The following is a 25,228-nucleotide window of genomic DNA, read 5'->3' on the forward strand; positions in this document are numbered from 1 at the left end:
AACATGGGCGTAAGGGATGAGATTTAAAAACTAGTCAAATAGATCCAATTTCTATCATTGGCACCAGCATAGTGTCCGTGTAAAATATAAACACATATGAAGTACTGTACAAGAAAGCTTCACTGTCCAGAACACCTAAAGGATTGTCTGCCTGTAACAGCCAGCTGCTATTCTGTTTGCTGTACTGGTGTACTCCCTTCTTGGGACATCACTCACCCTGGCAGCCTGTTCTGTAAAGATCATTTACTGGTTCACACAATGAGCTTGTCCAACACATTGCAGCACGTTTGAAGTCATAAGCTGAGTACTTTTGTTCTCTGTTCCATGTGTATTTCTGTTTCTTACACTTCTATTACAGTAACCAGTAAATATTCCTTTTACTTTTATTGTAAGATCATTTTGACCAGGAATATTAGCAAAACGAGTATTTTGAGTGCTTGAGTTGCTAGTGTATAAATATAGACAATGTAGTGCTGGTAGTAGTTACACATTCCACCACTTAATAACATCGCCAGTATCATTTTGACAATTCTGTTGTTAGGGCCCCCGCAAACCTTTCAGAATGTGACTGGAATGGCCCCATTCATGCACAGTTAATGGCACTAGTGTATGGATCTGTGACTAAGTACCATTGTGCCATTGAGGGGAAATGCATGAATGGTGCTATGCCAGGCCTGTCTGACATCATGTGATGAAACTGTGGAAAAGGAGTCAGCTGACAGCCACACTATTAAATGCTGGTGACCTATAGCTGAATGCTTAACAACAGGCATTTGCCCAAGTATTCACACACAGGGTGACCAAATTAGATAGAAGATGTTTTCATTGAGGCACAGAGATATGGGACCAGACACAGGCTTCTGTTATTAATGGCTGTGAGGATTCTTTATCCCACCATTTTCCATTCACTGGACATTATATGTTTAGTGTTTACTATATGTGATGCACATCAAAAATCTTAGTACATGAATTCAAATGATTATGTATATAAACCAGTAAATCAAATGTAAAGCTTAGAATGTACTAGTACCATTGAGTTTGGTTTATATGTTCATTCCTTTCACCTAAATCAACGGCTATAGGTAGATAGCCTTGCTTGTGGAAATGGCTTTGAAGCAGTGGTGGGAGTCTCAGTGGTAATGGAGTAGGTAGCTACGGGGCTCCAGCTCTGAACAGGGCACCTTGACCTACACCATTGCCTCTGTGCGCCAGCAACTTACTGTAGACACACTGGCATTATCAGGCAATACACCCACTTCCTGAGAAGCAATGCTGCCCCTCTCCCCCCGGGGTTTTGATGAAAACCTCTCACATGCTGATGATTTGATCCAACATTGTTCTGTGCTAAACTTTAGACTTGGTGTAAAAAATGCTTTATTTAGTCAAAGCTTCAAAACATCACAAAATAATAAAAGTAGTACATACATTGCAGAAAAAAAATTAGACATATTGAACATTTCCAGGCAACAGATACAATACAGAAAGTTTACAAATATAGTGCTGGTGTCTTACATAATGCAATCATTACTCAAGAGAAATTGGAGGTTCATTGAGCACAATTTGTTCTTCATATCAGAGAGTTCCTCAAAAGCAGCGATATATGGTTCGTTTAGTAGAGAGTGGGAAAGTCTCGATATAGCTGCCCCAAGTATCACATAGTTTTTTGGTACGAGTTTGACTTGTTGGACAGTTTTAGGATGGTTAAGCGTCCTGCGGAATGAGGGTCACATCTTCTATTTCGATCTGGTATGAGTTTATGACCCTGCTTTAAAGCCTAATGAACCAACTCCTGTCCTTTGCAATTAATTCCTTTGGGACATTGGTTCACAAACCATTGAGTCACGGCACCCCTAAGCCAAAAGGTTGTTATTGAGGAACTTTGCAAAAATTATTATATTCTATTCATTCTGTTGACCTGTCATCCCGAGGTTCTGTTATGTGGTGGTAGACAGGGTTTTGACCACATATTTGTCCATTAGAGCTGGTTTTCCCCTTACATTAACCAATAATAATTTTATTTGTGCCACTGCACAGTTTAGGAAGAATAGAAAAAAGATATGGCAGTAAGATCATCAGTATCATAAACTATACATGTCCGGTATACAGTATACAGCTGACATTACATATACAGTAAGCACTGGTACTCACATTCAGATCACTAAAGCATAGCGTTCAAACAGTTCTGATGTGCTTTAGCCAGAAAATAAGAACACTGGTGTTTCTATCCTGCATATGAAAGCACACTACTGTCTGATTAGGTCATGCTTGGGAAAGAAAACCTTTTCTCTTCTTTCTCTAGTTAGACAATACTTATACATAATTTATTCTCCCAGCTGCAGCAATATAACATTAATGCACACCGATACTATTACCAGACTCAGAGGAGAGTGTGGTGAGGCTGTTCTGCACACAGGGGAGAGTCTTGCACAAATGATGAGACTGAAGGTTAGGTAAAGGGTAGCGAGCAGTAGCCATAAGTGGTGGATAATGAGACTGTAAATAATGGAAGGAGCTGGAGCCTGGGAATTTGTACTAGAAGAATATATTATATACTGTATATGGAGCTCAGTGGGGAGTGCGTGAAACGTTAAAATGACTGTTGCCTTGAATGTCCTAAGTTCGTCTCTGCTGCTGTTTTTTCTTAATAAACATGAGCTTTTGTTACATTAACTTTGCTTTTCTAATATCCTACAAATGGAGCATATATGTAAATTGTTTTGTTGGAAAACTAATACAAGGTACAGTATATTTATATAAGCTATGGCTGTTTTAATAGCCTTTTTTTAGCACATGGTAGACAACCCCTGATTTTTGGATCATTAATAGAGATCAATTGTGTGGCTGCATTTCCATTCATCATATTGGTGTAATGTAGAACAGAACCAGAGCAGTGCTGGAGCATACATGGTTATATGAAGCCATGATCCAGACATGGCTATGTTGGCAGCATGGACTTCCATGATCCAGACTCCAGACTGATGAACTGCTGATGTGTCCTATTGGTGAAGAGCAGTAGGTTCCAGAGAACTGTGAAACAGAGTTTAGGTTGTGTCACCTCTGAATCTGCGATACGACCTCCCAGGAGGAACATGTGCTGCTCGTCTGTGGCAATCTCACACTATCTCAGATGGCAGAAGGGCACTGAGTCATGAATGTGCCGTAAAAGTAGCAGTGGCCATCTTGGCTTCACTAAATAGGAGAAAAGGACTAATGGACAGATGCACTAAGCTTCAAATGTGATAAAATGGAGAGTGATAAATAACCAGCCAATCACCTCTTACCTGTCATTTTTCAAACACAGTTTGTGACATGGCAGGTAGGAGCTGATTGGCTGGCTGTTTTTCACTCTCCATTTTATCATTTTTGAAGCAATCCGGCCCTAGGTCTATATGACTGAAGGTGGACATTCATAAATGTATGCATGGGCTAGGTCGACAGGTCATTAGGTCGACACAAGCATTAGGGTTTTTTTTTTTTTTTGAGTCCACAAACTGTATTTCATGCTCTACCATTCACTAGGGCGTGGTGGGCAAATAAAATAGTGTGCCCGAAGCATGGTCAGTGTAGCGATGCACTTTTTTAGTGCCCATGTCGACTGTGTCGAGATACGGGACAAAAGTGAAAAATCCATTTCAACCTTTTGACTGTCATTCTTCCCCATGTCGACCTTAAGCTTGTGTCGACCTTCATGCATGTCGACCTTCAGTGGTCGACCTAATGCTTGGAGACCTAATGTATGTCTATCCAATGATCCCATTCCAGTGCTAGAGTGCACTTGTCTCTAACATGATGCTCACAGACTGAATGACCCTGCACTTCCTTATTATGTTTCCACAGCATGGTGCAGCATGTTCTAGAGTCACTCAGTATCAAAGAGCACCACTCATAGACCTGAATTACAGATGGAGCGTGGGCCAGCCGCCGTAAGGGGACGCACGAGATGCGTGCGCATCCCCTTACAACGGGGCTCCCCGCCGCCTCGCCGACGGGCGCCTCGGGTCCCCGCCGCCTTGCCGCACCCCCCCACACCTAACCCTGTCCGTCTTCCTGAACTGGAGATGTACAGGGTTCCCGTCCCCCCCCCCCCGTCCCCCCCCGACGGGAAACTGAGACGCTCAGTCAGATGGAGCGTCTCACCGCCGGCGATCACCAGCGGACAGATTCTGGCGATCCCGGAGCAATAGTGAGAGGCGCTCCATCTGTATGACAACAATGCTGGTATATGCCTGACATTTGGTAGGCATATATGTACTTTTTAGCTGGCCAAGAGTATATTTATCTAAAGTATATTACTGGCAGAAATGTTGTAATCTAGACATGTAATTAGCCTCTGAAGTTACATTTCAGAAAAAAAATCTATGCACAAAACCTTGCTCACTATGTTGTTACATATACAGTACATGGAACGTGCCTAATTGCTGCTGAAATTGTTGCAAGAATCACACAAAATAACTCCAGTAGTGGGACCCTGATGTTACTTTGGATTTTATACCTAGGTAGAGTTTACTCCGCTGACTCATTAATATGCATAGAATTTAAAACAAAACTGATCATATAAATTAAAGCTAAACTAATAATGTGCACCCAAACAAGATTCCCAGCAATTTGCCCGTGGATTTATCGGGGCTCTGCCAATACATAAGCCGGTCAATATTACTGGTTAATGAGAAACAAAGTGTAAAGTTTTATTCTCAGTTGGGTGATGAATGCATTCCATGCTCAGTGATGCATTCTCACTTACCTGCTGCTTTCCTATATTGTAGCCGCAGGAACTGCATAGTGAAATGATTGTTTGTGGGGAGCGATTTCCTTCTTTGGTAGAACATTGTTGGGAATGGCCACCCTTTCACACATGCGCTATATCCAGGATTTTGCGAGTGAATGTGCATCAACCCATGATTTCTGCATGTGTGAAAGAAAACAACCAGGATGGAGTCCTCGTCATTATCCCTGCTCCCAACAAAGGTCATGGTGCTAAAACCTGTGAATATTCCAGCTTGCTAGACCCAGCAAATTCCCAGGATTACATGTCTGAATGTGGCATGAGTATGACAAGCTGTCATACTCCGGTAAGCTTAAATCTGCCATGAGCAGGTCTTTATTTTTTTATTTTTTTTTACTCCAGACAATAAAAAATCCTTCACAATGTCAAGCAGCACAAGACTTACACTCAAGAACGCACCAAAAATGACCGCATGGAGCATCGTAATGATTAGGGCAGGCATGTTCAAACTATGGCCCTCCAGCTGTTGTGAAACTGCAAGTCCCATCATGCCTTGCCACAGGAATACTAAAACTATGGCAAGGCATGCTGGGATGTGTATTATTATAACAGCTGGAGGGCCACAGTTTGAACATGCCTTGATTTTAGGGAAGTGATGGATGCGTTATTGTTTTGGTAGTCATGGAGCCTTAAAGTGGTCCAAATAAAAAAAAAACTTTCAAGGAGTGAGGTTCACAGCACATCCAGGGCTGGCTCTACCATTAGGCGGGGGGGGGGGCCTGATTCTGACTATCACAAATATAAGGATCACTCTTATAGGAGTAGGGAATCCTTGTTGAACTTAATGCAGATGGCAGGTGTTGAGCTTCTAAGATGCCACCTCCACACTTTTACCTGAGGTTCTGGAATGTTGGTATTGGTGTGCGGGTGGTGGTGTGCCCACTAAGCTGAAGTTTTGCCTAGGGCACCGAGAAACCTTGCATCAGCCCCGGTCACAGTGCAAATAACTAGTATTTGCCAAGAAGACCAATCAAAATTACTGATTATAGTTGTGTAATGATGAATAGATCATAGTTGCAGGAATGACACTTTTTGCTATTTGTAAATGATACACCCCCACTTCTCTTCCTCAACACATAGATGGCAGCTGTCCCTAATCCCCAGAGAAAAGTGCATTGCAGAATACCAGCATCTATCTGTGTTCTCCAGTCTCTGTGAGTTAAGGTTTATTGAATATGAATATGTATAATGCAAAAGAGTACATTATCACATTCATCACTTCGATATTATAATTCTCCAAAGTCTGCCCATGTGTCTGTCAAAGTCCTGTTCTATGTGCGCAGCAGAAATGTCACCCTGGAAATATCTGAAATTGTAATTTATCATATTCATCATTTTTTTTATATACAGCTAATGTTTAAAACTGACGTCTCTATAGATTTTAACTACAGATGAATGTCTTTCAATAAGAGACGGAATGACACATATTTGGTAACAGTATAGAGTTTAGCAGCCAGTCTGCAGGGAGTGTGTAAAGGCTATTATATGTATAGTAACTGCTGGGAGAAGATTGTGGGGACATCTGCACCTAGACACTTCCTGACAGGACACAACTGTTCCTGCCATGTGCTCCATCTGCTGTATAAAACACAGCATGAAACGGATTGCTGTGCTCACTGCACTTACTGCGTACATCTCGCACCCTACCCATAGTGCTCATATTGTCTCATGTAAGACACATACTGTACTGTACATATTAATAAAGAATGAAGAGTTTAGTTCTTGTTAACAATTACTATGCAGACAGCTTGAGCTTCAGTGCTTACAGAGAAGTGACAAATAACTGAAAGGGCTTACGGATGAGAAAACACATGACAGGACATCAGTTGATGAACTACATCTCCCATGATGCCTGGATTTGTTATTGTGCATGTGGTGATATATTTAATGCCCTCGGGGACTCATTATTCCATAGTCCTCTGCACATGGAACTGCTTGAAGTACGGGGAAATATAACTCTCTTGTGAACCATTTTACGAATAACATGGCAGAGACTGAAAACCTCAACACTGAGCTCTGTCATGTCGCAACATAGAAAAGTGTTTTAACATGTTACATGACAAAATAACTAGTAACAATTGTGAAGCAGATTACAGCATTTTCAGCATTGTTGACATTATGGGGGTTATTTTGGTTCACTCTTTCTGACAAATTTCTTCTTAGATGGACAAAACCATGTGCATTGCAGGGGGGCAGATGTAAAATGTGCAGCGAGAATTAGATTTGGGTTGTTTCTGTGCAGGGTAAATACTGACTGCTTTATTTTTACACTGCAATATAGATCTCACTTTTAAGTAAAACCCCACCCAAATCTAACTCTCTCTGCACAAGTAACATCTGCCCCACCTGCAGTGCACATGGTTTTGTCCATCTAAGAAGGAATTTGTCAGAAAGAGTGAACCAAAATAACCCCCTATATCACGGAGATGGTGCTGGGGTTTTAAAATTGTGACCTGGTAGAGCTGCAAAAAGCGAGAAGCACAAGGAAAAGCGAGAAAACTCTGCATTTGACTAATAAGCACATATGGAGAGGCAAATATGGATGCTTTCTACAGCTAACAAGCTAGAGATCTGCATTTAGTATCTTTTATAAATATTGCATTTTATATTGCATATCACATTTGTCGAAAGTCAAAATATTGCAGTCCTAGTTGTCTATTATATTATGTTTATTGTCCAGCATATTTCATAATCTACTGTATTTTATGTTTTGTTTTACCTGCCCCATAGTGAGCATCAGATGGTTGTTGCAGGCTCAAGAACTAGCAACCAATGAAAACAGAGATTGCTTATGCTGGCCACACATCAGTCCAACTTTCTTCCAACCATCCAACTTTTTGGTTGGATGGAATAAAAAACTGGTACTGGATGGGAGCAAATGCCAATAAGCAATTTGCTCACAAACCCAGGAAAATGGACAAAAACATTCAGTGAAATTATTTAAACAAAACAGATACAACTTATATTAATTTGTCTGAGCGACAAGTTTTGTCCATTTCCAGATTTTCAGAGCAAATGACTGAATTACAAATTCCATTTGCTCCCATCCAGTACCAGATTTTTATTCCATCCAATCAAGTAGTTGGATGGTTGGAGGAAAGTAGGTCTGATGTGTGGCCAGTATTAGTATTAAGATCACTAAACATGACAAATAAGTTTATGGATTCTGAACATTAGAGCAAAATGTGTAGTAAGGGTTTGGTATGGCTGCCCGACAGTCAGGATTCCGATGGTCAGTATACGACATTGGAATCTCAACCGATGGTACACCTTGCAGGCTCGGTACCCTGTGGACTTGGCGGATCGCTGCGTGGTCAAAGGTTCTAATCTCCCTCTATGGGGTCGTGGACCCCCACAAGGGAGAATAACCCTGTCAATCGGGATCCCAACTGTAAGGCATTTGAACAGTCGGGATTCCGATGTCAGCATGCCTACCGTTGGGATCCCTACTGTAGGACCATCATCCGGCAACCATGTTGTAAACCCTGCTTATTGAATGACTGTGTAATGTGTCAGAAGGTATGGCATTATACTATAAGTCTTTGAATATTAACTGTATCTACAGTAACTTTTGCTTTGTTATCTGGTAGACAAGAAACTGAAGATTGGAAGGTGACCTAAAAACTTGTGCTGTCTAGAATGAAGTTATCTGACAGTTATGTACATATTCCATAGACACATTGTGCATATAATTGTAGTTGTTGAGATCCAGCAATGCTGCCTGTGTATGCTGTGTAGTATAATCGCACACTACAATGCAGTTTCATCATCATTCTTATCAATTACAAAGCACCACTGATTACAAATAGCTGTACAGAGAATATTTGTCATTCACACTGCTCTCTGCACCACCGGAGCACACAGTATAAATTCCCTAACACACTACAGTGCATTTATTTATTTAAGTCAACAGCCAGTTACCCTACCAGTATGTCTGTGAAATAATGGTTGTAACTTTAGGACCAGGAAAAAAAAACATACAAACGCATAGGGAACATATAAACTACACACCTACACATCTATAAGAACGTTGTTATTAAAGAATTGATGTAATAGCTCCAGTGCAGTGAGACAGTAATGATAATCACTGTGTCAAAATGCTGCAAGACTAACCACTATGGCCCTTATTCAGATCTGATCGCAGTACAAATGTGTTCTCAAAATAGGCAAAACTATGTGCACTGCAGGTGGGGCAGATCGAACATCTATAGCAGGGGTGGGGAACCTTTTTTGTGCCAAGGGCCGTTTGTATGGGGAAAAAATCCTTATTTGTAAGAATTTATCTTACAAATTGTCCTGCTGCAGCCGTCCCACGCTCTGGCGGCTGCCGTTAAATAGGACTGACAGTCCCTGGCTGCTGTTGATTAGGAGGTATCTTGCAAGAATTACCGACCTCTCACGAGAATTCCCCTGTACTTGACTCCCGGCAAAGCCGCCGGGCGGGTGCGCAGGCCACTCAGACTGGCTACGGGGAACGCATACAACCCCTGGGCCTGAGGTTCCCCACCCCTGATCTATAGAGAGACTTAGATTTGTGTGAGTTATTTTATTTCTGTGCAGGGTATATACTGGTACAACAAGAAGGGGAGATGCCAGTGGCACAGCACTATAGTGTAGGAAAATAGGACCCACTTTATGCAAATCGATAGGAGTCACCAATTAGTGACTAAATGGGGGGGCGCGACCATAAGACATGGGAGAATATACAGCAGCAAACATAAAGAAATGTCCTTATATTGAGGTGCACCAAAAGAAAATTAAAAACTAACTTTTATTGAACAGATTATTAAAAACTGCAAAATTGTTAAAAGTGACATATAAACAGTGATACGGGTAGGACAATACTGGTGTTTTAAAAATAAGGTGGCAGGCGGATGGCACACTGAAATAAACTACTATATGTGATACAAGTGCGTCTTATCAAACAGCGTGACACATGGTCACAGAGATTAGGCTGCACCTGGGTCACAGTGGCCCTTTATTTTATAAATTATATTATTGCCTCCATGTGTCCAGTGGGCAAATGAATAAAGTTATTAATACAAATTAATACATATGTTCAATCTGTGGGGTGTTAAAATACAGTGGGGCGGTATAAAGTCTTTATTATAACTGACATGCAGAGCAGCCACCCATGTAGATGTTAATACCTATATTCCCACTGTAGGGTGTATGTTAAATACAGTAGGGCGGAAGCTGCAATCCCAGGGTGTCCCACCGCAAGTCTGGAGAGGATAAGTAGTATAAGGTGCAAGCTGCTCCTTAGTCCTGATGAAGCTGATCTGCGAATCGCGTGCCGGCTAGCGGTGCGCAGGCAGCTTGGCATCCTGAATACCACTTTTTATTTTCATACTTGGATTTTGATTATGTGATCTCCTCCAGCGTGCTGTCAACCTAGCCCTTGTAAGGCCTAACGAGCAGCTTGCACCTTATACTACTTATCCTCCCTTGAATTGTGCAGCACTGTTGTCTGTAGCACAGGTGTCCATACTAGGTCCAGGTGGCATTTCCCAGTGTGGTTGCAGCTTCCGCCTTACTGTATTTAACATACACCCCACAATGGGAATATTTGTATTAACTGCTACATGGGTGGCTGCTCTGCATGTCAGTTATAATAAAGACTTTATACCGCCCCACTGTATTTAAACACCCCACAGATGGAACATATGTATTAACAGTTGTATGGGTGGTCATTCTGCATGTCAGTTATAATAAAGACTTTATTCATTTGCCCACTGGACACATGGAGGCGATAATATAATTTATAAAATAAAGGGCCACTGTGACCCAGGTGCAGCCTAATCTCTGTGACCACGTGTCACGCTGTTTGATGAGATGCACTAGTATCACATACACTGCAGTGCCGGATTTAGGGGTCAGGCCGCCCCTAGGCACAATAATTTTGGCCGCCCAAACCCCCCCCCCCCCTCCATTATTAGAGAGTGGGTGATAGGGAACAGTGAGTCATCGAGGGAGAGAGAATGAGGAGTCAAAGAGAGGGGAGTGAGGGGACAGTCACAGAGAGGGAGAGGGCAGTGTTTACTTGCTGGCTCCACATGTCCATTACTCCTCTGTCCTGTCAGGCCCTCGGCGAGACGTGGCAGGCTGGTCCCGGCGGTATGCGGCTCCGGACCCCCCGGGAGAGGTAGCAGGCGGGTCCCGGCTTCTGGCTGTGTGCGTCTCCAGTCTCCTGCAAGACGTGGCAGGTGGGTTCCAGCAGTAGGCGGCTTTGGCTTCCCACAAGAGGTAGCATGGCGAGTCCCAGCTCCCAGCGGTGTGCGGCTCCCGCAGAAGGTGGCAGGCAGGTCCCGGCGGTTAGCTGTCTTTTATCACAGCTATGTTTAAAAAAATCAGCGAAATGACAGGGGACACGTGCTGCCGCCCGTAATAGGTGCCGCCCCTAGGCCCGTGCCTCACGGGCACAGTGACAAATCCGGCTCTGATATACTGTATTAGTTTATTTCAGTGTGTCATCAGCCTGCCACCTTCTTTTTAAAACACCAGTATCACTGTCTATATGTCAGTTTTAACAATATCACAGTTTTGAATAATCTCTTCAATTTTTGTGCACCTCAATATAAGGACATTTCTTTCTCTGTTTGCTGCAGGGTAAATACTGACTGCATTATTTTTACACTGCAATTTAGATTTCAGTTTCAACACACCCCACCCAAATGTAACTCACTCTATACATGTTACATCTGCCCCACCTGCAGTGCAGCATGGTTTTGCCTATTTTGAGAACAAATTTGTACTGCCATCTGATCTGAATAAGGGACAATGTCACGTGTTGACATCTTAGGTTAAGCATACATTATGTGTTTTTAGATATTTTATCATTTGTTATGCATATTTTTGTCAAGTGCATTGTGGTTATTCTATATAGCTAAAATAAAACTCCCTGTTATTTATTGGAAGCTGGGTTTATCTAAGTGTGCTGGCTTGCAGGATCTTCAAACGAGCCACACCATGGTTTTTTTTTAGTGTTAAGAATTCAGTTCTCCATAGGCAGCCAATATTGGTGTGAGTGGGCCTTGTAGTCTAAATAAAGAAAAAAATGTGCAACTGAACACTGATTTATTATAGTGAAAAACCATAGGAATCTTGGGTTTAATATTTGCCAAGATCTCTACATGCTCTTCCCTGCTCATAAATGTTGTTTCTTTGTGAACAATGTAGTTCAAAAGAATAAGAATGATTTACAAAACACTGCAGCACAGGATGAGAGCGAGAGACAGAGATTAGGCTGTGGGGACAGTATAATAAAATGCATAAAAACAGATTTAAGACACCTCTGCATCAAATAAAAAATATATTAATAAAAAAGATTAATTTGTGTATACATAAGACAAAAGACATTGGTTGTGTATACAAAGGACACTGCAGGACACCTTTTATAATAATGGGCTAGTATTAATCTCTCCAGAATACAGTAATATACTGTATGTAAGTGCTTAACTGACAAATGTGCTAGTAGAATTCATGTTACCCACAACAGGGATAGGAACAAAACAAGTGATTTTGTTACATATTAAGTTATAACTGTATATTTAAGAAAATTAAATGTATCTGTTTGATATGGGTTACAGAAAGATAGGTTAAAAATTATGTGAAATAGTGAAATGGGAAAACTTTGAGCTTAATGTCGTTTGGAATGGCTTTGTAATGCAATGATGGTATGCCGGGTATGAACACCGACTGCCCCTGAACATAGCTGGTTCCTGTGTAGGGTCTCCACTCACAGGGCCAGATGCACTAAGCTTCAAAAGTGACAAAATGGAGAGTGATAAACAACCAGCCAATCAGCTCCTGCCTGACATTTTTTAAACCCAGCCTGTAACATGGCAGGTAGGAGCTGATTGGCTGGCTGTTTATCACTCTTTTTTTTTTATCTTCACTTTTGAAGCTTAGTGCATCTGGCCCAGAGTCTGTTGCCATTGCAGAGTTTAGGAGGGTTGAGGTTCCACATCAACTTCACTGGAACCTCCACATTGAGAAGAAGCTCCTAGGCTGAGAGGAGAGGGTTGAGGAACTCCATCGAGTAGTAGACCGCATCATTCATTTGCACCACTGAGTCTATAGATCTGTACTCCATTTCTGCCCCTTCGAACAACTTAAGTAGATTGCGATTAATGATCATAGCCTTGTCATCCTTGGGGGACAGAATTGCACTTCTGAATAGAAATTTGATCCTTTTGGGATTGATTGGGACAAAATCCTGAATAACATTTTTAGGTATTTGTATAGGAAGCCGGTACTCTTTACCTAGCACGGCGCCCACGATTTTGATCGTGGGCATCGCAGGTAAAAAAATCGCGGGCATCGCGGCCATTGAATGCACTAAAAATCGGATGCGACGCGATGCCCGCGATTTCCCATAGGGAACAATGTTAAATGTCTCAATTGACCCTATTTTTCTGTTCAATGCCTCAATTGACCCGATTTTTCCATAGGAAACAATGTTAAATGGCCCACAGAGGCCAAATAGCCACCCTGAAGTGTGAAATGGCCCCCACAATTGTTAACGCCACCCCACGATCAACGTGAACCCGAAGCGTGGCGAGCGGCGGCGGTACGCGTCCTACGACCTTTTCATACCCCCACTATCCACGTCGGCGTGGAGTTGAGAATAGAATAGTGTGGCGAGCGCAGGTAAACGCGTCCACTCGCCACGCTTCGGGCTCGGTGGCTCGCTGCGCTCGCCACACTATTCTATTCTCAACTCCACGCCGACGTGGATAGTGGGGGTATGAAAAGGTCGTAGGACGCGTACCGCCGCCCCTCGCGGGCTCGCTGCGCTCGCCACGCTTCGGGTTCACGTTGATCGTGGGGTGGCGTTAACAATTTCACACTTCAGGGGGCCTATTTGGCCTCTGTGGGCCGTTTAACATTGTTTCCTATGGAAAAATCGGGTCAATTGAGGCATTGAACAGGAAAATCGGGTCAATTGAGACATTTAACATTGTTCCATATGGAAAATCGCGGGCATCGCGTCGGTCGCGTCGCACCCGAATTTTTAGTGCATTCAATGCCCGCGATGGGCGCCGTACTAAGTAAAGAGTACCAGGAAGCCTTCGTACAGAAAAAAACAATTTGATATTTCATCAGGCCTAAGAGATATTAAGCGACTATGGGTCAAATTTAGAAAAGCCCTCCACAAATGTTATGTTTCCAGGGGTTTGGGCTGTGTATTTATGAGCCTTCCTGTCAGAAAATTTGTTTTTATATAGTAAAAAAATTTTTGTGCATCCCAGGAAATGTTGGGTAAACCAAACTAGCTAGCAGCACAAACACCGTTGTCAAGCAGTATATGAGCATGTGTAAATTTGATTTAATTTTCTAATATGAGTCCTACTGTATAAGTCAGGGCTGATGTGGATATGGGCTACATTATTCTATCAAGTATGACCGCATAATGTTCACTTTGGCTTGACATAAATGCTGACACTACATACTACATGACATTCCATATGTTGCGGCCAAAGTGCAGAGTATTATGAGATTGTAGTTCCAAAAGAACTGCAGGGCTACCCATTATATTTATATATATATATATATATATATATATATATATATGCATGATATGATGCAGAGTAAATGGAAATAATGGCTCTTGTATGAAGCTTATTCATCTAGAGGCCAGTCTCTGCATAGTATATTGATTACCCGTTCTCTGTGCATTAGCTCTTGCTACAGTAGCTGCACATTTCCCTCCTTCATGGGAAACTAATGGAATCTGGCGAGGGCTGGACAGAAACTGCTGCAGACGCTCATACCATGAAGCACTTATTATGTAAACAGGCTTGTTCTGAGAATCATTTTTTTTAGCTCATTTGTTGGCCCCACTCCCTGAGCTGTGTTTATCAGCCAGGGAAACAGTGTTCTTAGGAAATATAAACACCTGGTACAATTTGGACTACGCTGTGTCCTGCATCGATACTTAATAAATGGCATGTGTACAGTCTCCAGACATGTAAATATGCTAACACTGGGATTTACTCTTTTAAACAGATTCTGTAGAGAGCCTCTCTCATACCACCTCCTCAGTCCAAGCTTCACCAGCAGCGTCCACTCACACGTCAAGAATCACAGACCCTTCTTTCTCAGTGGACAGCTCGGCTGCAGATACCTCAACAGAAGAGAACAGGAGTGAATCAGAATCCATATTCATCCCAGACTATCTGTTTTTATCAAACTGTGAGAGCGGGAAACTAAATACCACCAGGTATGTGAGCCAGACGATCTGTGTAAACACCACCGACAGACACTGTTCCCATCATCCCAAATGTATCTGTTCTGTGTGTAAAGAACCACCAGAATGTGGCTCATTATAAAGCACATTGGGGCAGATGTATTAAGCCTTAACAAGAGATAAATGCAAGGGTGATAAAGAGATATAAAGGTCCAGCCAATCGGCTCCTTACTGACTTTTTTCAAACACAGCCTTTTACGTGGCAGTTAGGAGGTGATTGGCTGGAAGTTTATCTCTTGTTAAGGCTTAATACATCTGCCCCATTGTATGGCACTCTGCAAAGAGGTGTTACATGTGATCTGGCAACACACTTGTTGAAGAGACCTATATGTACAGATGGAGTAGAATGTACTGCAGTAAATGGCGCACCATGATGAATTTAGTGAATAATTATGGAGCTGAAGCAGAGCTCTGAAGCAAGCCAATTTGCCAAGCAGATCTTGCGGACTTTCCATTGCGTCTGCTTCAGAAACCAGTGTACAGATGTGTCCACAGCCATTGCACACTCAAATGTGGTCCTGGGTTCCATTAGCTTATAAGTTGCGGTATTGACAGCACAGTGTGACTATTCTTACCCCCAATGCATATGCATCATGTGTCAGATGAGCGATGACACATCAGTACATACAGAGAGATGAGCACACTCCAACATAGGGGAAAATGCGGATGGAGTTAAAATTCCGGCGGTCGAAATACCGACACCGGAATACCGACCACCGAAAACCCGGCAATTTCTCCCTCTGTAGGGTGTCCATGACACATGCAGGGGGGGGGGGGCGATCCACGGCCCCCCCTTGTCGGGATTTCGGCAGTCGGGATTACGGCGTTGGTATTTCAACCGCCGGGATAATTTATGGTTGCCTAATTCAGGCCTGATCGCGGGGCAAATTTGTTCTCAAAATGGGCAAATCCATATTGCACTGCAGGTTGGGCAAAAGTACAGCGCAGTTTTTCATGTTTTTTTTTTCCCCCTCTAAAACAGGCGGTGTTTCATACTCTGCCATCCACTAGGGCGGGGAGGGAGGATAGAACAGTGTGCCCGAAGCATGGCAAGCGCAGCGAGGGAATGCGGTACACTGATTTTTGTGCTGAATGTCGACGTAAGTTGACATGGACTCCGTATCAGTGTACCGCATTCCCTCGCTGCGCTTGCCATGCTTCGGGCACACTGTTCTATCCTCCCTCCCCTCCCAGAGTATGAAATACCGCCTGTTTTTGAGAAAAAAAAACAAAAAAAAATTAGATTTCACCCTTTTGACTGTTGACCTTCCCATTGTCGGCCTAATGCTTTTATAGACCTATTTCATGTGTCCACCTTTAGTGGTCGACCTAATGTATGTCAACCTTCATACTGTCGACCTAGCGACCATATCCCATGGTTGATAGCTTCAGCAAACTGTACCCCATCTATAATCTCAGCAGCTTGCCGATATATTATTCACAGATCTATTAGGGGAACATTACTATTTACATTAATAGAAATAACAACATACAATACAAACTTAAGGTGTACATCCATTTGTTAGATCAGGTGACTGTCGCTGCATCATATCTCTATATCATATACAGATGCAGAAACTCAGATGCACACAGATATACAAGTGTTGAGGCTAAGGAGCATCTTCAATTTAAAAGATTTTAACCCTGCGAGTGTTGTGATTAGTGAAAAGGTACTTGTGTAGTTTCACGGCACCACTGCACGCACAGTGAAACTTTGAAACTTGGCAGTCTGCCAGACTCTGTGTTTACTGTGCGCGTGCCGCTCTAGCGTCTAAATCCAGAGACTCCCTGAACCGGACACCCCGGCAATTTAGACGTCTAGATTTAGACGTCTAAATCCAGACTCCCTGCAAACCACTAAGATGGCGGCATCTAAATTTAGTAGGGTCTAGGGCAGTGATTTTCAACCTTTTTACCTTGCGGCACACTAAATAAGATTTTAAAATTGCCAGGGCACACCATGAGATCCCCACAGGTCAAAACACATTGCCCCCCCACAGGAAAAAAAAAACCTTTTGGCCCCCATATTAAAAACAATCACACTGGTCCCCACAGTTAACAAAAATAAAATACATTGGCCCTTTACATGAAAAAAAAAAAGAGACCAGTAAATGACAGTTGCACTGGTGGTGGCTGTAAACTGGTTTGGGCATCTCTAAATCTGGGGGCACACTTGAGAATAGCTCAAGGCACACTAGTGTGCCACGGCACAGTGGTTGAAAAACACTGGTCTAGGGGTACACTATTAAACCTGTTCACAATGACACTAGTCGAGGTAACAGCTGTCGACCTTGTTAATTCCACTATCCACGCCAACCCGAAGCGTGGCGAGCGGCGGCGGTACACGTCTTACGACCTTTTCATACCCCCACTATCCACGTCGGCGTGGAGTTGATTTTATAAAGTGTGGCGAGCGCAGCGAGCCACCGAGCCCGAAGCGTGGCGAGCGCAGCGGATACCTTCACAGGTATCCGCGTCCCCTCGCGGACTTCACAGGTATCCGCGGCCGCTCGCCACGCTTCGGGCTCGCCACACTTTTTAAAATCAACTCCACGCCGACGTGGATAGTGGGGGTATGAAAAGGTCGTAGGACTCGTATCGCCGCCCCTCGCGGGCTCGCTGCGCTCGCCACGCTTCGGGTTGGCGTGGATAGTGGAATTAACAAGGTCGACAGCTGTTACGTCGACTAGTGTCATTGTGAACAGGTTTAATAGTGTACCCCTAGACCCTACTAAATTTAGACACTTTAGCGTCTAAATTTAGATGCCCCCATCTTAGTGGTCTGGATTTAGATGCTTAACGTCTAAATCGCCGGGTTGTCCAATTCAGGGAGTCTGGATTTAGACGCTTTAGCGTCTAAATTGCCGGGGTGTCCAGTTTACGTGCCCCCATTGTCAGCGGTGCGCAGGACTGCCTATTCCACAGTGGAACTACAAGTACCACAGTGACCTGTCAGCGCTGGGCATCGTGCGCTGCTGCTGCCCAACGCTACGCTGATAACGTAGCCTACATAAGGAAAGCAGCCACGCGCTGCGCTGAGCACAGCTAGAGCGGCACGCGCACAGTTAAACAGGCTGCCAAGTTTCAGACACAGACTGTGCGCGCGGTGGCGCCCTGAAACTACACAAGTACCAGAAAATGACTGAAAATTGGCAAGCAAACATTTTTATTTATCATGATGACCTGTAATGTTTACCTGATATAGAAAATATGATCTATTTTACACAGCACTGTTTATTTGCATTTATATAACAAACAAATGTGAGCCACGCTGGCATTTTAGCACTATCATTTTGCACATCTCTCACAAAGATGTTGGTACTCAAAGGGTTAAAAAAAGATGCCCAGTGCTGTCTCACGGACATGGAGCGCCAAGAGGGACTGTTTGGGCTGCAGCAACAATATAAGAGTACAGATCTGTGTGGGAAGATTGTGTTTCCAGTAAGTTTAACATGTGTGAGAAATGCAGAATAGGTGACTAGCCCTGAGTGCTAAACATGGAACTTTCCCACGTGGTGAATACAACAGGTAACTAGACATACCACTAAATCTCCATGCACATTATAAATCTGCCTCTACTGCAGTACAACATGGCAGAGGGCAGAATGCTTCTTTATATGATTGGTTCTTGCCTCTGAACCAGACCAAGGGCCAGATGCACCGAGATTCAAAAGTGATAAAATTGAGAGTGATAAACAACCAACCAATCAGCTCCTGCCTGACAGTTTTTAAACACAGCCTGTGTCATGACAGGTTGGAGCTGATTGGTTGGTTGTTTATCACTTTGCATTTTATCACTGTAGAAGCTTAAGGCCCCTTTCACACACACACTGGCAGCCGGGCGGCGATAGCCGCACAGCCAAGAAGCGGTGCCGTGCACAGAAGTTTACAATGGTTGGGATGGCCACACCCATCCTTTCCAGTGGTTACAGCCGGCTGCAACCGGGTGGCCACCCCATGTGAATGGACACACTCCTGTCCGTTATTGACTACTGTGCACAGCTTTTGTTCATGCTGGGATTTGCCGCCCAGCGCCTGCCGGTGTGAGTGTGAAAGGGGCCTGAGTGCATCTGGTCCCAATACTTTTATGAAAGATTCCGCAAGTGACACCATGTACAGTGTTGGAATCAGTGGCAAAAAATAATTGAATCTCGCATTTCTATATGTACACTTTTCTAAAGTCATGCCGCTGAATCCAAAATGGTTTAGGTAGTCATTTTTTCCTGTTTGCTACATACAGAGTTAACTTTCTGTTTCTTTTTGAAGCCTGAGAAAACGTGGGCACTGACCTAGCTATGGGAAATGATCGTAAACCATTTCAGAGTGGATTAAATTTAATTGGACTTTAAGTTGTGATATCTTTTATTACACCATACCCGGATGTAGGAGCATTGTCATTGTATATGAAAGCTCCCTTTTGTGCACAGCAAAAGCGCATGGGAGCCCTCATGAGTTACACAAACATGTACATTTGTTGAAAATGAACTGTGAGGATAATGTTTCAGAATAAAACATACTAAAAAAAAACAGCAGATGCTAATCTTTTTTATTTTTTTTATACTGTACAAGTATTTGAATTCAAATGCTTGTAAGGAACGATAAGCTTGTTATTTTTTAACCTTGTTTCTCCACAGGAAAGAGTAACTAAAGCATTTGTATTAGCATGCATGATGGGAAACGTGATTTAATTACTATTATCTAGACATAGGAATCATTAATCATCTGTAGGGTCATGTTTATTTGTGTTAAAGGCTAGATTCAACCAAAACTTTGTGGCCCCCTGATTTTTCACCCACAGCAGCAAGCGGCTGGGTTCAAGAGATCCATCAGATACAGGCTTTCCCTTGCCATATGCACAAATCAAATTTGCATGGATGTATAGCATCACCAGCAAATCAGATTACTTGTGTGCTACCTTAGCATTACCATCCAGTTACCAATCAGAAATAGCTATATTCAAGTAGAGATCCAGCCAAGATACGACCAACATATCGTCCGGATATACTGTACACCATCATGGGTCAGTTCCCTGCTGCGTATATGCTAATGATCACTATTAACAGCAGTATAAGTTTAAGGTGAGGTTTTGCGTTAAAAAACTGATTAAGTTACATATGCTCCTAATGGGCTTTGCAAAATGAAAACATTCCCCCATTTCTACATATTCATTCCTCAATAGGACAACCCTTTTTATTTAAAAGGAACAACTGTTCCACTACAGTGAAAGAGTTCTAGGAACTTGTTGTCATGAAGATGTACTAAGCAGGGCCGACTCGCGGCACTTGCTTTAGGAGCGGCCGCGCTGGGCGCCGATTCCTAAGGGCGGCCGTCAGTCGGACGCAATTTTAAATAGGCCCCCAGTAGAAGCAGGATGCTGGAGTGCAATGCACTCTTCCCCTCAAACACAGGCAGCAGCAGTGGCAGGACTCAGAGGCAGCCGCGGAGCACACTCAGCAGCACTGTGGGGACATACAGTATGTGTAACTGGCAGCACTGTGGGGGCATACAGTATGTGTAACTGGCAGCACCGTGGGGGCATACAGTATGTGTAACTGGCAGCACTGTGGGGTATACATTATGTGTAACTGGCAGCAGTGTGGGGGCATACAGTATGTGTAACTGGCAGCAGTGTGGGGGCATACAGTATGTGTAACTGGAAGCCCTGTGGGGGCATTCAGTATGTGTAACTGGCAGCCCTGCGGGGGCATACAGTATGTGTAACTGGCAGCACTGTGGGGGCATACAGAATGTGTAACTGGCAGCCCTGTGGGGGCATTCAGTATGTGTAACTGGCAGCCCTGTGGGGGCATTCAGTATGTGTAACGGGCAGCACTGTGGGGGCATACAGTATGTGTAACTGGCAGCACTGTGGGGGCATACAGAATGTGTAACTGGCAGCCCTGTGGGGGCATTCAGTATGTGTAACTGGCAGCCCTGTGGGGGCATTCAGTATGTGTAACGGGCAGCACTGTGGGGGCATACAGTATGTGTAACTGGCAGCACTGTGGGGGCATACAGTATGTGTAACTGGCAGCACTGTGGGGCATACAGTATGTGTAACTGGCAGCCCTGTGGGGACATACAGTATGTGTAACTGGAAGCCCTGTGGGGACATACAGTATGTGTAACTGGCAGCCCTGCGGGGGCATACAGTATGTGTAACTGGCAGCCCTGCGGGGGCATACAGTATGTGTAACTGGCAGCACTGTGGGGGCATACAGTATGTGTAACTGGCAGCACTGTGGGGCATACAGTATGTGTAACTGGCAGCACTGTTGGGGCATAGAGTATGTGTAACTGGCAGCACTGTTGGGGCATACAGTATGTGTAACTGGCAGCACTGTGGGGACATAGCTGTATCTGGCACCATGAGGGCATACAGTATGTGTTATAAAGTTGCTAGGTCATGCCCACTTTTTTCCGCTTTGGAAGTTTTTTGCTCAGGGTGCTAATATGCTTGGATTCGGCCCTGGCACTAAGCCTTGGAGAGTGATGAAATGATAGAGAGAGATAAAGTATGGGCCAATCAGCTCCTGTCATTTTTAACCCACAGCCTGTAACATGGCAGCTAGGAACTGACTGGTACTTTATCTCTCTCTCCACTGTATCAGTCTCTGTGGCTTTACCCTAATCATTGTTTAGGATTATAAATATAAAAAGAAATGTTTATATAAAGTAGAATACAGATGGAGCGGGTCTAATCCTCGCGCGCCACGGGGCAACAGAGCTCCTCCTGGGTCCCCTCCGCCGCAGCTACCGATGGTCCCCCTCGCTGTCCTGACCCTTCCCCTAACCCTGCCCGTCTCCCTGTAGCGAAGACGGGCAGGGACCAGCTGCACCGCCATTGATAGACTGGGATGCGCGCGAGATGCATGCACGTGCGTCCCAGTTTTAATGGAGTCCCTCTCCGCCGGCGCTCGCCAGAGGGGCGGTTTTGGAGGGTGCCGGGACTGAATGAGAGGGGCTACATCTGTATGTATGACCTGTATCAAGCAGCGGTGCTAGACACATACCTAAGATCACTACGTGCCCTCTCTAACAGCAGGAGAGAGAACATGATAGTTGCTGTTCTTCAACAACAGAGCGGCTCCAGCAATGTATATGGTTAGAAATGTTTTTTGCTTATCATTACCTATGACACAGTTGATCTAAAACATCCCTAGGGGTAACTGAGTCATATGGTTTTCCATGTAAAATACTCCCGATACTGTGGATTGCTCATTTTGGATGGGTATTTGCCCTTTTAAATACAATTTATGGCAAACCCATACAAGAAAGATGTGTAATTTGCTTGTTGAAGACATTTCACTTAATCTCAGATCCAAGCTGAACAGCACTGAGTGTTCTCACTTAATGACACTTAGAGAGATCGTACAGTCCCTCCCACTTGGTATCATCTGTGAGAATCAGATGGAGGATGGAAAACTCTGACTTCAGTTTAAAAATAGCCAAATACATGTTAACCAGATGAGGAGTGCGTTCCATCATATAAGCAAGAGCCTTGCCATCTTGTGCGCTGACAAGTATGGGAATACTGCAATCTATAACATAGACACTGGCACGACAGTCCATTTGCCTCTCAGCTAGAGAACTTTGGAGTAAGTGCCAAATTCTACTGTATGTGAAGTGATACTTTTATTTTCTAGTTCTGCAGCTGTTCACTTTGCTATCATACTTAGATCTCCACTTCATGAAGTAATGGGAATAATTTGGTTTTTATATGTAATTATGTATGATTTCTGCTGCAGAAGAGTAACTAAGGCGTAGAGTTATTCAAGTGCAGCTTTCTCAACTTCGATTTGCGGTTTCTAAACTGTGCAATTTATTAAAGGCAAAACTGCACATCAAAGTGCACGAATAAAAAACGGACGATTATAAACCGCAATGTGGATTTTTACAGATGTGAGGCACGGAGATCAGGGAATGAATTATGTGACCGTTTGCCAAACCACATGACAACACATTTGTTATTAGTCACATAAATAAGCATGATTCTGACAGGCTGGATGGATGACACTGCATGCTGCTGTAGCTAACTTGGCTAGGCCCAGACCTTCCATTCTACAAGAAGCACAGGGCCCAGCCTACTCAGCATCTGTCGTTTCACTCGCTGCCAGCAGATAGCACTGTTTTGGTTACTTGGAAGCCACAAGCGCTGGTTTTGCCTATTACTTTCACCATAAATCATTTTAAATGCCCAAGACCACCAACCCAGGGCACATCTTCAAGTGAATCAAGCAAAAATGGTTAAGAAGAAGCTGCAACATGTTACCATTGTAATTGTATATGTTGTGCTTTATTTCAGATGCGATGCTTGGTCAAACTCCGATAAGTCTCTTGAGCAGACCTCTTCTGATGATGTGTTCCTTGACAACATACCAACCCAGGCTCTCTACAATGTTAACTTTCACCATAATCATATGCAGTCTACAGCTTTCCATATATTCAAAGACTTAGAATCAAATGGTTCTTCTAGTGACTTCTCCTCGTCCTCCCCACTGCTGGGGCCCTCTTTAGCACAGACGTTTTCAGCTGAGAAAATTCACAGTGGAGTCAGTGACACTGAAATATTACCCATCACTCCCCCACCAAGACCTCCCAAACCAAACCATTTTCCTGACCTGAGGGCTGACGTTATTTTCACTGGAAGCATCCAGAATGGACATTGTTTATCCGGAATGGAACCAAGACGAATTTCACTCTCCAGTTTGGACAGTGTCAGCAACTGGAAAGGTAAATATGTGCTTTACAGTATGTGTAAAATTTATAAGTGGCTTTTTTAAAGTGGGTTGTCATTAAACACGTTTTTCATAAGTATGAGTTTAAATATATATGAGGAAACTACCTTAACTGGTCCCCCCACCACACCCCTGCAGTCTATCCCTCCCCTAGTGCCTAATCGTAACCCCGGATGGCGCTGTTGGCATTCTGACTTTTAGGTTCCTAAGTACATCCTATCGATGCAAAGGAACCCTTACAAACTTTCGCCCTATGGTATAAAATATATCTAGTTTTTCCCCTGGACATATTCATTATAATGTGGTATAAAATGAACTGGAGAACATTATAATGTTAGATAATATTAACTAGGAGCACTGTATTGTGGCACAATATGAACTGGGGACATTGTATGCCATAATGTGAATAAGGGGGTGCTGTGTACTGGTAGCGCTACAATGTGACATAAAGAGGCTCATTCAGGAGAGAGTGGAGTTGCTAGAACTGCTGCTTTCTTTGATCGCGCTTTGTGGTGATGCAGTAGGAGGCATCTATTACAAGGAGATGCCTCGTGCTTCCGTAGTGAGCAGTGTGGGTTGAGAGGGCGTACTGCAGCGGCAGCCTGTCCTAGGACACTGGGTCCCTTCATCAGGAACAGGTAAAAGCACCCGCTCCCCCTACACACATAAACACACACACATAAACACACACACACACACACTGCGCCACTGGTTGTCTCCCCCTCGCTGTTTCTGTCACTGGACCTGTTTGCACAGAATGGGTCCTATGCATGCACGAGGTACCGAACATCAGTACTTGTGCATAATAGCACACATACAACTGGACCTGAATGAGCCTCAATGTGAATGAGGCGTAGTACTAACTAAGGCACTACTATGGTTCAGAAAATGAATTATGGGGCAAGCATTTTGCAACTGCTGCATAGAAGTGTGTCTCTTAAAGCATATGGAAATGGGCCCATTCAAAATGCCTATTGTAAAGGTTCTCTGCTTTTTATCTTGGAGTTCCCTCTCACCCATCAGCTCTCATTATGTTGTAAATATTACTATAACTCTCCCTGCTTGCTTGGCGATTGTACCTGTTTAACTGAAACACATGTATGCATTTCACATGCTGGGCAGAAACATTAATATGCAAATGAATGGCTATATGTTTAATAGCACTAATGGTGGGATGATACCTGGGAGCAGCCGCTTGTACAAAACATTCTATTCATTTTATAGTAGTAAATCTTAGGCCATACAGTACATACAATGTGTGCTATGTGAACAAACGTACTGCTTTTATGAACACAAAAACTAGATTTCTTTGTTCAGTGTCAAGTGAAACTGTGGACTGTGACAGATATGACTGCTTATGGCAAATCTCATTGTAACCACCAACAGCGCTGCTCTACAGAAACTGGTCCATCAACTTCAGCACCAAGATGAAGACACAGCTGTTTAGTGAAGGAT

The 25,228-nt window shown here is 43.6% G+C and overlaps 1 protein-coding gene across 4 annotated transcripts in view; it reads left to right on the plus strand.

Moving 5' to 3' along the window:
- The window catches only part of GAB3 (GRB2 associated binding protein 3), a 117,389-nt gene that overhangs the window by 67,359 nt on the left and 24,802 nt on the right, over positions 1-25,228 (plus strand). For all 4 annotated transcript variants that reach the window (XM_083159339.1, XM_083159341.1, XM_083159342.1 and 1 more), the window contains 2 exons: positions 14,795-15,008; positions 23,341-23,768. In XM_083159339.1, the coding sequence (XP_083015465.1) occupies positions 14,795-15,008; positions 23,341-23,768 (642 nt within the window). The remainder of the gene's footprint in view (positions 1-14,794; positions 15,009-23,340; positions 23,769-25,228) is intronic.

The sequence above is a fragment of the Crinia signifera genome, chromosome 9 (assembly GCF_055691185.1).
Source record: "Crinia signifera chromosome 9, ASM5569118v1, whole genome shotgun sequence".
Classification (NCBI taxonomy): domain Eukaryota; kingdom Metazoa; phylum Chordata; class Amphibia; order Anura; family Myobatrachidae; genus Crinia; species Crinia signifera.